Genomic DNA, 17,502 nt, shown 5'->3' on the forward strand with positions numbered 1-17,502 from the left:
GTAAGTTGTTCTTTTTGACTTTTAATCCAAGTAGAAAGACTTAGAGCCATTATGCCCTTCAACTTCTACTGCCAATAGAAGGTGACAATAATAATAAGTGTCTTATACATAATATGTTATATATAATTATTATAATAAAATAGATATCTCCAAATAGGTGTCTTAAGCATAGATGGCTTTGTTTCTCTCCTATAAAATAAGTCTGAAGGTAGGTAGTCTGGGGCTGATATAGTACAAATAATAGGCAATCATAATAGAACATTTGTTATTTCCTAGCCTTGTTCTAAGCAGTTCATACTCTAAGAGATAGATATTTGTTATCCCCATTTTACAGGTGAAAGAATAGAAAAACTAATTTGCTCAAAGTTATAGTTAGGAAGTAACAGAATTAGGGTTCAAAGCAGGGCAGTTTGGCAATAGATTACCACTAGTGTGGTAGTTTTACAGATTGCTTCTTTCTGCACTGCTGTTTCTGATGCATGTCTTACATATTCAAGTTGCCTCACTGACCAAGATGGTTGCTTGAGCACCAGCTTACACTTCAACCTTCCAGGAAGCAGGGAGGGCAGCAAAAAAGCTTTTCCTGTCCATCTGTCTGTCTTCATTTAATGGAGCTTTCCTAGAAATCCTTCTCAATGGCTTCCCCTTATATCTCAATTTGCCAAACTTAATCACACAGTCATATTTGGCTATAAAGAAGGTTGGGGACTATAGTCTTAATTGAGCACATTGTTAACCTGAATAATATAGGAGTGCTTTTAGTAAGGAGGTGGTGAGAATGAATGGTTAGGTAGGCCAGCATCTATTCTGGTTTAGGAATTGAGGAGAGTCAAGCATAAGAGCAGAAATTAATCATATGATCAAATTGTCACTGGAACTTTGGAAATGCAAATGGGATAGCTAAGGAAGAAAATTTTAAATGTAGTCCACATTCCTGTTCAGAGTATTGATTTTAGAGGACTATTAAGGGTCTTCTTCTGGATAATGTTCTGTGCAATCTTTGTTTTATGCTTTGCACATCCTGCAGGATTGTTTATAATAGTGAACAATTGAAACAACTGAAATGGTTAAGTGAGTGTTTATATTAATGGTGCATTGATGTTGTGAAATATTATGTAGCCATTTAATATTAAGCTTGTTACATGCATAATTGGGAAAACCACTTATAAGTGAAAGCAGCATATAAAATTGGACTTAATATATGATTGCAGGGCTTCCCTGGTGGCGCAGTGGTTGAGAGTCCACCTGCCGATGCAGGGGACATGGGTTCGTGCCCCGGTCTGGGAAGATCCCACATGCCGCGGAGCGGCTGGGCCCGTGAGCCATGGCCGTTAAGGCTGCGCGTCCAGAGCCTGTGCTCCGCAACGGGAGAGGCCACAACAGTGAGAGGCCCGCGTACCGCAAAAAAAAAAAAAAAAAAAAAAAAAAAAAAAATATATATATATATATATATATATGATTGCAACTGTGTAATATGTACAGAATATAGATTGAACTGAAATTCACCCAAATAACACTGTAATTGAGATCTCTGAGGAGTGGGGTTATGAGTGACTTTTAAATGTTTTAAAGATAATTTTCTGCATTTTCTTACGTGAGCATATGTTTATTTCAAAATCAGGATGAATTTCATTTTTATATATTCTATGCAGGTATTTAGATATAAATACCTTATGTCTTGCATTTCTAGTTTTCTCCTTTAAGTTACAGATGGCCTTGAGGAGCAGTGCTTAAGACGTGGACATATTCAGAGCTTAGCCTAATGATAACAATAATAATAAGAGGAATAATAATAATAGAAAATGTATAACAATTTGGTAAGTGTTTTTATGCAAATGCCAATTTTCTTATCACTAAGCCATTCTTAAATAGTCTCTTGTTGGAAAAGATAGTCCTCCTTGGGCCTCCTGCACTCTAGAAGTCTTGCTGGGTATGCCAAGATTGCATACCCGACTACTCTAACCTGGACTATTTCTTAGGGTTGTTGTGTAGCTGGGAAGCTTGAGAGATGAGGTACATTCTCCCCAGAACAAAGACCAGGCTTGCTTACTATCTGCTATAAAAATGGTAGATTCCACAATTCAGTGTTCTCAGCTGCAATGCAAACACACTATGTGTGCAGCATCCATCATGTTGACTTGGAGCCAGAGAGGACAGACATAAACATGCTGATGCCATGCCATGAGTAATAAAGTCCATGTCTTCTACCAGCATCCATGAAACGGTAACAGCCTAACTATTAGGCTAACTTTAGCTTGCAAGTAGGTTCAAATCACATCCCAGACCTGACATCTCTATGTTCTGAAAATATGAATTCCTTGTAGTTACTTTTACTGAGGAAGCAATTTAATACATTTTGCAAGTATACTTACCAATTGGTCCCCACCTCTACTTCGATCACTGGTTTTTGCCCTCATAAAGATGGTGAGTCTCTCCAATACTATATTTCATATATATTCTTTGTATCTTTAGAGTGAATCTTGCTTTTATTTAAATAGATGAACTTATTTTATTTATTTATTTAGGGAGATTGCGATTGACACATATACACTATTTTTAATTAATTTAATTAATTTATTTTTGGCTGCGTGGGGTCTTCGTTTCTGCGCACGGGCTTTCTCTAGTTGTGGTGAGCAGGGGCTACTCTTCATTGCAGTGCACAGGCTTCTTTTTGCAGTGGCTTGTCTTGTTGCAGAGCATGGGCTTTAGGTGCTGGGGCTTCACTAGTTTTGGCACGTGGGCTCAGTAGTTTTGGCTCTCGGGCTCTAGAGAGCAGGCTCAGTAGTTGTGGCACACGGGCTTAGTTGCTCTGCGGCATGTGGGATCTTCCTGGACCAGGGCTCGAACCCATGTCCCCTGCACTGGGAGCCAGATTCTTAACCACTGCACCACCAGGGAAGCGCTCTTGCCTCTTTTTTCATAGCTTTTATCATTTACATGTATGTGTCTTAAGTGAAGAAGCACAACATCTTTCAGGTCTATCCTGTATGATTGTGCCCGTTGGTAACTATACAGACTTGCCTGGCTAAGATAGTCATTTGAAGCTGAAATACATACCAAATCATTTGCCTTAGTGTGGGGTTACCTCCACCTGGCAGAAGGGGCACTTTTTTCTAATTTGCATAAATTTACCACCTTTCACTAAGGCATGGGCCTATGTGAGGATCCTGGGATGGATATGTGTGTGTGTGTGTGTGTGTGTGTGTGTGTGTACGTACCTCTTTCTACTTTCCATAAAGGTATTCTATGAACAAAGGCCCTGATGACCTGGTGGTCTCTTGTTTATCTTTTCCTTCTGGGTGTCTGTTTAGCCCTCTGGGCATCTATTCCGCTCTCTAACAGAAGCTGTGAGTTACAGAACTAACCAGCTTCACATCAGTCTCTTGGGTGTGCAGACTATGTCGGGTTCTGCAGGCTCTGAGACCAAAGAGAATTCATTAGTCCTTCCACACCAGAGATGTGGAATGCAGGATCAGGGCTGGTGTGATGGGCTTAGGGGACAAGGATGATTTACTCAGTCTGATCTTGGTATTTTTCTTCTTAGGAATATGATCTGTTTATAAAAGAAGTTTTGCAAACCTGAATGCCTCATAAGGTTTGATTCACGTTGGTTAAAAACAGTAAGCTTCAGAGTCCTATGTTGAAGACCGTATTAAAAAAAAACAATATAGAAAAACATATCTAGAATCTAAATCTCTGTCCAGTGCCTTTGATTAACCAGAAATTTTCCTTTGTTTCAGTTTCACCCAAGGATAAGATTTTCTTGAACTATGAAAACCTCAAACCAATTTTTTGTAGGACAGTAGACTTTATGTGTCTACTATTCTGCTTGAAATTATGTTTGTCACTTAATCTCTTTCTGAATTTTTTCTCTTGAGTACATTTCTTTTTTACTCAAACCGGTGTTGTTCCTAATTAGAAATTTAAATTACATCTGCTGCAGTTTGTACACACCAGGATATATTTATGTAATACTCTTAGCCAGCCAAGATATTTTTCATGACTCCAACATACCATTTTTTTCATAGAGTGCTTATTGATGAGACCTTATAAAAATGCACAAGAATGTGCACAGAGAGGCAGTTGTGTAGCTCAGGAGAGACCTCACAAGGAAGAGATTTCTTACATATATATATTTAAGATCTGTCTTACGCTGTTCTTTATACGTTCTCCCTTAGTATATCTCATGGATATGTGCTGTTGGAAAGTGAAAATAATTTTACAAATGGAGATATTTCATTAAATTTCAATGAGGTAATTAAGGAAACTCATTTTCAAACGTATACATTTATTTCAGTGGCTTGAATGTTGCTTAATCAGGAAATGACCAGAATACTAAATACAGGTAGGTTGGGCTTGTCTCCATCAGTAGCTTTGAGAGTCAGGCTGTTGATAGGGATGACCTGGAGGTTAAAACAGCAGAGGCCCTTGCTGTGGGTGGAAACTACTTGGCTGAAAACATGAATAAGTTATATTTGTTATTCATGTGAAGGAAAAGCTAAGAGAGAAGGGATGAATATTTGTATCTACCCAGGCATTATGCTCTGCCACAGGATATTAAAAAATAAAAAGCCGATCCTGAGACTTAAGCTCCTCTTCCTATAGGAAGGAAGAGGAATAGAGGCTCCATTATTTGGCAATGCTTTCTTCTGAATATTATATTTCAGATTTGACATTTTCAGCCAATAAAATATTGCTAAGAAGGTTGCTAAGGAATTCTCTAACATAATACATTTATTACTGGGACCACTGTCCTTGAGCCTGGGGTTATGTTTAAATGTTTTCGATTAAAAGCCTCTGATTTCAAGGCTAGATAATTCTCCCCCTTTTTTCATGGCCCTATATTGTCTGGGTACTTGTTGGCTACACATGTTGGCCATAGATTGACCACAGTCCTATTCCTAAGACGAAAGATTCTAGTGTGATATTGTCACACATAAACTTAATCAGATTAGATATTGCAGAATAAAATCTTTTACAAACTGCTTTTTCTTTTCAAACCTTTCCTGATATTTTCATAAGAGAGATTCATGGAACTTGGAAAATTCTCTATGAAGCTTCTCTTAGCAAAGTGCTAGTACAGAAACCCTTTTTGCCACTTGAGGTCCTATCCTTTAAGCCTCAACTTGCTATTCTTCTCTGAAATTTTCTACTCCTCTGGGGTCTCACTGACTCCCCTCCACCTTGCATCTCTGACTACTTCCATCATTCCACTTTGAGGCTTGTTTGAATATCCTCGTGGTCTGCTCTGGTGGTTTCATGAATTGTTCCTAATTAAAGTGTAAGCTCTGTTAAAGGGGTTGGTGTCTGTTTTTTTGCATCTCCCCTCATGCCTCATAAGCCCCTAACATAACAAGTCCATAATGGGCGCTTGGCTAAGTAGATTTACTTTGTTTGGAAGTCTATCAAGAGGCCGAAGTTAAGGACAGTCATATTTTATGTTTTCTACATTGAGCTGAATACTTAGCTCCAGACACCCACCTGGTCTAAGTCAAAAGTGCTTGGTTTGAGTCTCAGCACTATTGCTTAATTAACCTCATGATCTTTGGCATATGATTTAACATCTGTGTCTTTATCAATGATTTGTTAATCCCTTAATTCCCTTTTAGTCCAAATGTTTGAAGACAGCTTGATTGATCTACAGCACTGGTTCTCAAAGTGTGTTCCCCAGGTCAAGAGTATTATCATCATCTGGGAACTGTTAAAAATGCAAGTTATAGATGCCCCCCGTCCCATACCTACTGAATCAGAAACTCAGCATTTTACAAGCCCTCCAAGTGATTCTGATGCATGCTAAAGTTTAAGAACTACTGATTTGCAGTGTAGTCAAATCCCTGGTATGGTGAGAAGCTCCATACCACAATGTTAATGGACTTTGATGATCCTGCAGTCATTTCACGGTTGGCATTTAAATCCAGTATCTCGTTTCATCTTTAAGGCTCTGAAGAATGGCTCAGTATTGCGTCATACTCAAGTTTTCAGGTACTACCCACAGAACTGCAGCTCCTTAGCTTCTATAAAGTGTGGACAATTGAGGAGTGAAAAATCTTTCTGAGGGTGAACAAAGAATATGCAATGGACAGGGGATTAATTTCCAGCGGCAGCCTCCTATTTTTGTATTCATCCCATTGTACGCATGCTAGGCTACACATGCAACGTCTGCTGATATACGTTAGGTAATTGGGCATCCAGCAGCCCTGTTTGCATGCAGAGGTGGTTGCACACCTCCCATGTACAACTTGAAAACTGAAGCCCAGTTTGAAGCTGGCTGAAGGCTTACTGCTAGGAAAATGAGATAAGGAAGAAATGGCTTCTGTTAATCAGCGCTTTTGGCCTCTACTGTTCAATCTTTGCTAATTTATCCTTTGAAATTGTACGTTCCGTGTTGGACAAAGACTTCTAAGAGTATCTGGGATTTTTTTTAAAAGACCTACATTTATAAGCTGATTGTATTTATCCGTAACATTTCCCCTCACACTGTACCTACATGTACGCTGCAGTCTTGCTGTGCTGTAATTTTGCTCTATGAAGTATTCATACTTCTGTGGGACTACATGTATCATCACAAAGAGCCACCCCCCAGCACAGACTCACGGACTGGGTCTCTGGCATCATTTCATTTCAATTCAGCCCACATTCATCAAGCAGCTACTTTGTGCCAGGGGCTGGGCCTATATGGATCCCTCAAGCACAGTTTCTGCCCTCAAAAGCTCACAATATTGTAACAACTTCTTGCACCTTAGTGGTGAATATTTTTGCTTAAATGAAGTCTTCCCTGGTCCCCGCTCCCCACCCCCGCACCCCAGAGAATTGAAGTGACTTCTTACTTCTCTGAACTCCTGTTTGTCCCCGACCTGTGTCCCCAGGAGAATGAGGGGCCCAACGGACCCCTGCCTAGAAGTCAAAGCCCCAAAACACAAGACTGTGGCCATCTGGCCACTCAGATGGGTCATCAGGAGGAGGTGGCTGCATTGCAAATGGCCCCTACGCCCAGTTTGTGGGAGCCAAAAATGTATGTTTCCTGTACTCCTGTAGTGAGTGACATGGAAGAGAATGCCAGTCATCTCAAAGGGATGTGCCCATGAGCGCCACCTGGAGGCACAGTGGATCCCTACAAAGACAGTTTACCAAGAGCTGACCCTGAAGAAGTCACTTGTCATTCTTCATCAACTGCTTTATATTTCCATATGTGGCCGTGTGCACTTGTTTTACTTTACCAGATAGATTGTAAGCTCCTGGAGAACACACCTGGGTCTTAAGAGGAATATTACCTTTCCTAGTACCTATTTGATGGTGATGATCATAAATACAGTATATTATCAGAAAGAATTTATGGTGCTTTATATGCATTAATAATTTCTCATGATAATCGATTTTTTTCTCTTCATTCTAGCACAGGTGCATATACCTTGATGGTACCAAATGAAAAACGAAGAAATGAGATGCAACGGAGTATGTATTTTATTTACCATTCAAAATACTTCTCATTTTTTTGGTTTTTAAACTACAGTTTTTGTTACTTTATACATAATTTTTTTTATATTTATTTTTGGCTGCGTTGGGTCTTCGTTGCTGCATGCGGGCTCTCTCTCTAGTTGCGGCGAGCGAGGGTTACGCTTCGTTACGGTGCGCGGGCTTCTCACTGCAGTGGCTTCTCTTGTCATGGAGCACGGGCTTTAGGCACGTGGGCTTCAGTAGTTGTGGCTCACGGGCTTTAGAGTGCAGGCTCAGTAGTTGTGGCACACGGGCTTAGTTGCTCCCCAGCATGTGGGATCTTCCCAGGCCAGGGCTCAAACCCGTGTCCCCTGCATTGGCAGGCAGATTCTTAACCACTGTGCCACCAGGGAAACCCAACTTTGGCAGTTTTAATTATACCTTTTAAAATTATTCTATTTTAGTGCTTCTAAATTTGTTTCTCTGTGTTAATAGCAGAGCTCATTGCATGGTTATAAATCTGAGGTTTCTCATTGGGTGGCTTCTCTTGTTGCAGAGCACAGGCTCTAGGTGTGGGCTTCAGTAGTTGTGGCACATGGGCTCAGTAGTTGTGGCTCACAGTCTCTAGAGTGTAGGCTCAGTAGTTGTGGCGCACGGGCTTAGTTGCTCCACGGCATATGGGATCTTCCCGGACCAGGGCTCGAACCCATGTCCCCTGCACTGGCAGGTGGATTCTTAACCACTGTGCCACCAGGGAAGTCCCTGTCCCATTCCTTCTTAATGGAATTTTTTTTCATTCTGTGTGTTCCCATAATTTTGTAACTATCAGAGTCTACCCTCTGCTGTTTTTATTCGTGACTTCACTTTCCTTCTTTAGATTATAAGCTCTTTGAGGGCGGGGGCTACATCTTACTTGTTTTTGTGCTCCTTGTACCTAGTGGGCATATAACATGCTTAACTGAAGTTGTACAGTAAAATAAATGCTGCCCTTTAAAGTTACAGTATTATACCTTAGAGTTGGAAGGAGAACTAAAGTTCATTTAATTCACAAAGAAGTTCTGAGGCTTGTTCAAGTCAACTGTGGGGCTAGCACTGAGATTCTGTGCTCTCCTATCTTGATCTCAATAGGAAATTTAATTTTGTAATGACCAATGGACATAAGGGCACAGCAGGAAAGCAGCTCTATAAAGGTCTCCACTGGACAGGTAGGCCCCTGGGTGGTACACCTGAGTCTGTGCAGAATATGACAATCACAGCTATGCTAACACAGTGACTGTGGGCACTGCCTGCAGGTGACCAATGAAATCCCAAAGATTCTGGCATTTTACAAGTTTTTGATTTAAATAGTTAACAGGACTTTAAGCCTCAGTGAAGTCTGTATTTTTGAGATGTTTCAGAAAGTTTTTTTCCCTCTAATAGTTAAAAAATATTATAAATGGACGTTTGAAATAATCACTTCTAATGAGATTCGGGCATACATTGGAAGAACAGAACTAGTATCTCTGGCGCCCCCTGCTGCCAGTCAGTGTATATTTGGGGAATGAGCACTGCTCTACAGGGAGTAGGCTCAGCCTAGTGGTTCCAAGTGCCAGGAATCTGAGAGGCCTCGTTCCTCATGGTTACATTAAGCTTGGGGAATATTTAAAATCAAGTGAATACGGGCATTAGAATTTTATGGGGATTTGTGTTTACTGTGTGTGAAAAGTTCTTATTGACACATGAATGTTTTGCACACACTCTCTATAGGAAACTTTTAACATTAAATGATATAGGGTTTGAAAAATGCCAGAGTGGGAGGAAAAACTGAACTTCTTTATTTAGTAGGAGTTCAGGTTGTTTTCAATTTTTTAAAAAAAATTATTTATTTTTGGCTACGTTGGGTCTTTGTTGCTGCGCGTGGACATACTTTAGTTGCAGTGAGCGGGGGCTACTCTTCATTGTGGTGCGCGGGCTTCTCATTGCAGTGGCTTCTCTTGTTGCGGAGCATGGGCTCTAGGTGCGTGGGCTTCAGTAGTTGTGGTGCACGGGCTTAGTTGCTCCGTGGCACGTGGGATCTTCCCGGACCAGGGCTCGAACCCGTGTCCCCTTCATTGGCAGGTGGATTCTTAACCCCTGCACCACCAGGGAAGCCCCAGTTTTCAAATTTGAACCTTCTGTGAAGACTCTTGGAGAGAAAGTGCCTTAGGGTGAGCCCAAGGGGTTAGGAGTGGGTGGGTGGTGTCTTCCTTTCCTGGATATCTCGTCCACTCATGCTTGCATGTAGTTAATTGTCCATCTGATGGTGGTCTGTTATGCTTTCAAGGGAGCAGTTCCCTTTTCACGCTCTAATAATTGATGATTTGATATTTCTCACCTGGCTTAGTGGCTGCAAAAGAGCTGGAGGACCTGGAGAGGTGGAAGGAACAACAGAGGATGAAGCCCATTAACCTGGCACCCACACAGCTAGGTAAGCCAGCAAGCCAGGTGCTTGAATGCGGAAGGACAGGGCCACCCAAGGATCCTGTTAGCACCTTGCCCACATCTGTCTTTCAATGTACGTTATAGGTCATTGGACCATTGTGCTGCTTGAAATGGAATGCATTTAATGTCAAAACATGCACTTAAAGTCAAAAGTATGCAGGTATACCGTTGTTTCTGATTTTCTGCAAGTAGCAAATGGATGATGCCACAGTTATGTGGGAATAAAAGGATGGCTTAATTGCCAAGTAATTTAGAGCCCCTTAGTTGATCAGCTCTGAAGAACTCTTACCTGGGCGCTGCATATGCCCTGTCATAGCTTTTGCTCCCATCCAGATTAGTGCTATCACAAGCATATTAATCATGGCAGTTAACTGGTTATGGGAAAAAGAATGAATGGCGAGTCAATTCCAACACTAAGATGCGAGTGGGCTGGGGACACAGGGTGGGTATAAAGAGAACATCGCCTGTGTTTTCATTCACAAATAGAGACTTTTGGGCCTCTGGAACACGTGGCAGTGTGATGAATTGTCTGTGCTGCCTTTGCCTGGTGTTTGAATCATTCAACAGGGAAGCTCTCTAATGGGAATCATTCACATCTTCTCTTTTCTCTTCCAGAAGCAGCTGAGAGCTTAAAGGGCTGGACACACAGTTCCCACAGATTTAGTTCACACAAATGTGTTACGAGTCAGAGGCCACTTACTCTCACAGTGTTTTTTATCTATTTATTTATTATTTTGGCTGCACTGTGTGGCATGCGGGATCTTAGTTTCCCTACCAGGAATCGAACCCACGCCCCCTGCAGTGGAAGTGCAGAGTCTTAACCACTGGACCGCCAGGGAAGTCCCTCATAGTAGTTGTCAAGAAGTATTTTTTCCAAGATGTAGGTAAAAATAACCTAATTTGGTAATCATTTAGTGAGTGCAAGTAGTAGTATCATCATCCTCCCACTGTATTTCATGAGAGGGGTTAATCTTGTGTCACCTTTTTGCTGAATAAGCTGCATTTGAGGGGTGGAACCTGGAGACAGCTTTGTCCTTCCTAACTGGCCCCCTCGCACCAGCTATGTGGGTCTACTTTTTCTTATGTTCTTTGGATGACGTTAGATTTTTTTGGTATTTCTCAAATAATAAAGTTGTCCAGCTAATTCTAGGCATAAAATCAGTGTCATTTCAGTAATTAAGTTTAATCCTAAATACTGGTCAAAACTCTGTTACTGATAGAGATGAAAGCTTCTTCCCTGCTCCAGCCCAGGTCTATTTTGGATAGAAAGTTGGCAAAGGAAATGGGGTGTGGCTGAATTTTTCACTATTGACTCCACTGTTCCCAGATTCTGACCCCTCATGGGTCAAAGGGAGAAGGAGAGGTTAGGGTCTATAGTGCACCGATCCCAGTTTCTTCAAGTTTTGGTGTGTGTTTACTGTGCATCTCACCCCTGGGGTTCTTGGAGTTCTTCAGGGTCCCTCCTTGCCTGCCGGCCATGTCTCACCTGGACTTCCTTGATAGATATCATACTTTTTCCTGCTGGCAGTGCTTGGCTTCACCACTGGCTCTTGGTAGCTGGACTATCTTTGTAGAGCTCCATTGTACCTCTGGGTGGCCCACATGGGCAAGGCCCTTTTTAATTTATTTGGCCATGCCATGTGGCATGCAGGATCTTAGTTCCCCAACCAGGGATCGAACCCGTGGCCCTTGCAGTGGAAGTGCAGAGTCTTAACCACTGGACTGCCAGGGAAATCCAGGGCAAGTCCCTTTAAGATGACTTTAGATTGGCATTCTCTTTCGTGACAACCAGATTGGGAGTTCAGGAAACACTTGTGCATTCTTCCCACAAACTCTGGGGATACAGGCCGTTTACCCTGCAGCCATCTCTTCTTTATGACCAGTCTGAGTAGCCACATGAGAACAGCCATGTGCCTTTTGGTTCTGACCTTCCTAAGCATGGGTCCACGAGGTCCCTCGGTCTCTTGGGGACACAGATTGAGCCCTTCAAGTGATTTTCATTAAACCTCTCTTACTTACATTGATGTGAAGATTCCTCCTTCCCCAAACACATACACAGAGAAGATGAAATTCACAAAGACATCTTTTCTCTGATTTCTACCTTCCTTTGACCTTGCTAACCTCTTTTATAGACTGAAGGTAGTTGCCAATTAAGGTTCCCCAAACTGGTTTTCAGTTACACCCTTGCAGGTCCTGCCTAGGGAGCCAAGCACTTGCCTTGGGGATTTGGAGTTGTTGGTGCCTACTGTCTTGGGGCCTTAACCAAAAAAGAGCAGGAGTTCTGCTATATGGTGTACCTAGGAATGGTCAAGGGGGAAGAGGGTAGCGAGTAGAAAAGAATTCTAGAATGTTTTAAACTTTGAGATGAGTTTTAAAGAAAACCTGCAAATGCTTATACATCTTTCTCCATTTTTATTTTTTAATTTAATTTTTTAATTTTTGGCCACGCCACGCGGCATGTGGGATCTTAGTTCCCTGACGAGGGATTGAACCCACGCCCCCTGCAGTGGAAGGATGGAGTCTTAACCACTGGACTGCCAGGAACGTCCAACTTTCTCCATTTTAAAATTCTCAACTCCTCCTCTGTTACTCCACCCCGTAAAATATTGGAATGGTTCTAGGAGATACTGAAAGTGGCTGTAACATTAGATAAAAGCCTCAATAGCCCTCACTGTTTCTTTCCTTAGGGCCAAGACCAAACAGGTATTATAGAGCTTCTGGGACTCAGAAGTCTCTGTGGTGTCTTTATCTGTTCAATTATAACAACTATGATGAATGCAAATTGTTTTACTGCATCTTCTGTGCAAGTGAATCGTTCAGAGAACTGACACTTTCAGTGACCAAATCACCGGAGAATTATTTCAAAGGAATCTTTAAAATATGCACGCCAAGCTTGCATAAACACTGAGAAATCCCTAAACAGTAATTCTTAGATGATTATCAAATTGCAAGGACTTCTAGACCCCAGTTATTATAGGTTTAAGAGAGAGCAGATGAATGACCTAACATCCATATTTTTCTCTTGAATACCTAAAGAAAAGAACAATAAATAGTATGGATTGACAATCAATTTTAATTAGAATATTCCCATTGTACTTTTAAAAACTGGGTTATAAAGACTGTCTATTCGTCTCATGGCAAGACCTCTGAGGCTTTCCTGAGCTTTCACTACTTGAATACAGGGCAATAGAGTCAGAAGAAGAAAAACATTGGAAGCATCACTGATCACCATCTTTATTAGGTTAAGGAATGGTCATACTCTAGCAGAAAGAATGTTCTGGAATGTCCAGAGCACTGTTTCTTATTATTTAGCATGGACCTTCAGGCGTGATTACAGTCTAAAGAAAAACTTGAATACCTACATGATTGAAAAACCTTAGTAGCACTGTACTCTTCTTGGGGGAATATGGCCTTATGTTTCTGTCCAGCTCTTTCTCTTTTTTGCAATTACTATTGTTTAATGTCTTATTTAAAAAACTGGTTATGTTACCGAACCAAATTTGGGCCTGCTCACCCATGCGCAGTAAAGCCAAGCTACTGACGCTGGGTTGTGATGAAGGGAAGTGCAGTGCAGTAAGGCATCATCAGCCAAGGAGGTGGGGACAGCTAGTGCTCAAAAAACCTGAACTCCCCGATGGGTCTCAGGAAAGCATTTTGAAAGGCCAGGTGAGGGAGGGGAGTGATCAGCTTGTGCACAATTCTGATTGGTTGACGGTGAGGTAACAGGGCTGGCTGTGTCACAGGGGTTAACATGGTCAATCCTTAGGCTCCAGAAGGCTTGGGGGCTATGTGCTCATGGTCATCACGTGCTTACATCTTCCATTTGGTTTTAGCATCTGTAAAACAACTCAGGAAATGTGCATCAGGTACTATTCTCTAGGTGCTTCACGGAGGAGCTAAAGCAGAGGATACAGGGGAGGGGTCTGTCCCGGGAAGAACCCATGGGGTCTTGCTCAGTTACAGTTCCCCCTTTTCTTTGATACTCCTTAATCTTGAGGAGAACAGGTGTTGGACAAGAAAGGGAGTAACGTTTTGGGTGGAGGTTAATCATAAACTCGGCAGAGGAACTCGGTTGTAGGGGGACTCGGTTTCAGTTATGTCCTTATTTCAAGGGGTATGAAAATGTTAAAGAAACTCATGGTGTAGACTTACTATGTATTTAATTAGTCTTTGATGGCTGACAATTCTGCTTAACGTTCATATTTCACCTTTAGGACTTTTTTTTTTCCTTAGGTGGAAACCAGTCAGAGTTTGAAGTCAGGCAGAGACAGCAACTTCAACTGATACAATCTAAATACCAGAAAAAGGTCAGAATCCATCTCTTTTAGCTTAAATTTGGCAAGAAATTGCAGTACCAGCACTTTCAAAGTAACCATGAAATAACACAGTAACTTTACCAAAAGCATAAAACCTTCAAACAAACTGCAAGAGAAAGTCTCAAAAATCAAAGAAGTCAGGATGTGAGAAGTGAAGGGATAAATATTGCAAATTCTCACCCAAGCTGTCTATCAGTCAGTGAGACCTTTGGTAAAGGGGTTTTTTCCCCCTAGTTTAAGTCTCTACTATATTTAGAATATTCAGGTTCCAAGAACACGGATCTGTTTACTCCAATCCAGTGCTGAAAGTACTACAAAATTTTTTAAGATTCCAGCAATTTTTTTTTTTAACAGTGAACTCTGAGTTTTATAATCAGGAAAAATTACCTGCCCTTTCTTCTCTCCAACCTGGTGGAGGTGGGTTGGGTACAGTGGAGACAGAAAGACAGATACCAAGGAAGAAACACAAAGAAATTTCATGGGCAGCAGATGTGGCCTGACCATCATCTGTGACCTAAGTAGCTCGAAGAACCAACCTATAATCATGGCGTGCTATAGCACAAAAAAAACTGTAATTTGCCTTTCATCATAATTTTTTAAACATCTTTATTGCAGTATAACTGCTTTACAATGGTGTGTTAGTTTCTGCTTTATAACAAAGTGAATCAGTTATACATGTACATATATCCCCATATCTCTTCCCTCTTGCCTCTCCCTCCCTCCCACCCTCCCTATCCCAACATCTAGGTGGTGACAAAGCACCGAGCTGATCTCCCTGTGCTATGTGGCTGCTTCCCACTAGCTATCTGTTTTACATTTGGTAGTGTATATATGTCCATGCCACTCTCTCACTTTGTCCCATCTTACCCTTCCCCCTCCCCATATCCTCAAGTCCATTCTCCAGTAGGTCTGTGTCTTTATTCCCATCTTGCCCCTAGGTTCTTCATGGCCATTTTTTTTTTTAAGATTCCATATATATGTGTTGGCATATGGTATTTGTTTTTCTCTTTCTGACTTACTTCACTCTGTATGACAGACTCTAGGTCCATCCACCTCACTACAAATAACTCAATTTCATTTATTTTTATGGCTGAGTAATATTCCATTGTATATATGTGCCACATCTTCTTTATCCATTCATCTGCTGATGGACACTTAGGTTGCTTCCATGTCCTGGCTATTGTAAATAGAGCTGCAGTGAATATTGTGGTACATGACTCTTTTTGAATTACGGTTTTCTCAGGGTATATGCCTAGTAGTGGGATTGCTGGGTCACATGGTAGTTCTATTTTTAGTTTTTTAAGGAACCTCCATACTGTTCTCCATCGTGGCTGTATCAATTTACATTCCCACCAACAGTGCAAGACGGTTGGACCTTTTCTCCACACCCTCTCCAGGAACTATTGCTTGTAGATTTTTTGATGATGGCCATTCTGACTGGTGTGAGATGATATCTCATTGTAGTTTTGATTTGCATTTCTCTAATGATTAATGATGTTGAGCATTCTTTCATGTGTTTGTTGGCAATCTGTATATCTTCTTTGGAGAAATGTCTGTTTAGGTCTTCTGCCCATTTTTGGATTGGGTTGTTTGTTTTATTGATATTGAGCTGCACGAGCTGCTTGTAAATTTTGGAGATTAATCCTTTGTCAGTTGCTTCATTTGCAAATATTTTCTCCCCTTCTGAGGGTTGTCTTTTCATCTTGTTTATGATTTCCTTTGCTGTGCAAAAGCTTTTAAGTTTCATTAGGTCCCATTTGTTTATTTTTGCTTTTATTTCCACTTCTCTAGGAGGTAGGTCAAAAAGGATCTTGCTGTGATTTCTGTCATAGAGTATTCTGCCTATGTTTTCCTCTAAGAGTTTGATAGTGTCTGGCCTTACATTTAGGTCTTTAGTGCATTTTGAGTTTATTTTTGTGTATGGTGTTAGGGAGTGTTCTAATTTCATTCTTTTACTTGTAGCTATGCAGTTTTCCCAGCACCACTTACTGAAGAGGGTGTCTTTTCTCCATTGTGTATTCTTGCCTCATTTATCAAGGAAAAGGTGACCATATGTGCGTGGGTTTATCTCTGGGCTTTCTACCCTGTTCCATTGATCTATATTTCTGTTTTTGTGTTAGTACCATACTGCCTTGATTACTGTAGCTTTGTAGTATAGTCTGAAGTCCAGGAGCCTGATTCCTCCAGCTTCATTTTTCTTTCTCAAGATTGATTTGGCTATTCAGGGTTTTTTGTGTTTCCATACAAATTGTGCAATTTTTTGTTCTAGTTCTGTGAAAAATGCCAGTGTTAGTTTGGTAGGGATTGCATTGAATCTGTAGATTGCTTTGGGTAGTATAGTCATTTTTACAATGTTGATTCTTCCAATCCAAGAACATGGTATATCTCTCCATCTATTTGTATCATCTTTTTTTTTTTTTTTTTTTTTTTTTTTCCTGCGGTATGCGGGCCTCTCACTGCTGTGGCCTCCCCCGTTGCGGAGCACAGGCTCCGGACGCGCAGGCTCCGGACGCGCAAGGCTCAGCGGCCATGGCTCACAGGCCCAGCCGCTCCGCGGCACATGGGATCCTCCCAGATCGGGGCACGAACCCGTATCCCCTGCATCGGCAGGCGGACTCTCAACCACTTGCGCCACCAGGGAGGCCCTATTTGTATCATCTTTAATTTCTTTCATCAGTGTCTTATAATTTTCTGCATACAGGTCTTTTGTCTCCTTAGGTAGGTTTATTCCTAGATATTTTATTCTTTTTGTTGCAGTGGTAAAGTGTTTTCTTAATTTCACTTTCAGATTTTTCATCATTAGTGTATAGGAATGCAAGAGATTTCTCTGCATTAATTTTGTATCCTGCTACTTTACCAAATTCATTGATTAGCTCTAGTAGTTTTCTGGCAGCATGTTTAGGATTCTCTGTATAGTATCATGTCATCTGCAAACAGTGACAGCTTTACTTCTTTTCCAATTTGGATTCCTTTTATTTATTTTTCTTCTCTGATTGCTGTGGCTAAAACTTCCAAAAGTATGTTGAATAAGAGTGGTGAGAATGGGCAACCTTGTCTTGTTTCTGATTTTAGAGGAAATGGTTTCAGTTCTTCATGATGGAGAACGATGTTGGCTGTGGGTTTGTCATATATGGCCTTTATTATGTTGAGGTAAGTTGCCTCTATGCCTGCTTTCTGGAGGGTTTTTTTCATAAATGGGTGTTGAACTTTGTTGAAAGCTTTCTCTGCATCTATTGAGATGATCATATGGTTTTTCTCCTCAGTTTGTTAATATGGTGTATCACATTGATTG

At 41.2% G+C, this 17,502-nt stretch overlaps 1 protein-coding gene across 2 annotated transcripts in view; it reads left to right on the plus strand.

The window, feature by feature from the left end:
- Positions 1 to 17,502, plus strand: part of EPSTI1 (epithelial stromal interaction 1) — a 103,726-nt gene that overhangs the window by 7,763 nt on the left and 78,461 nt on the right. For both annotated transcript variants that reach the window (XM_060080069.1, XM_060080070.1), the window contains exons 2-4: positions 7,394 to 7,452; positions 9,797 to 9,880; positions 14,128 to 14,201. In XM_060080069.1, the coding sequence (XP_059936052.1) occupies positions 7,394 to 7,452; positions 9,797 to 9,880; positions 14,128 to 14,201 (217 nt within the window). The remainder of the gene's footprint in view (positions 1 to 7,393; positions 7,453 to 9,796; positions 9,881 to 14,127; positions 14,202 to 17,502) is intronic.

This window comes from Mesoplodon densirostris, chromosome 17, assembly GCF_025265405.1.
Source record: "Mesoplodon densirostris isolate mMesDen1 chromosome 17, mMesDen1 primary haplotype, whole genome shotgun sequence".
Classification (NCBI taxonomy): Eukaryota; Metazoa; Chordata; class Mammalia; order Artiodactyla; family Ziphiidae; genus Mesoplodon; species Mesoplodon densirostris.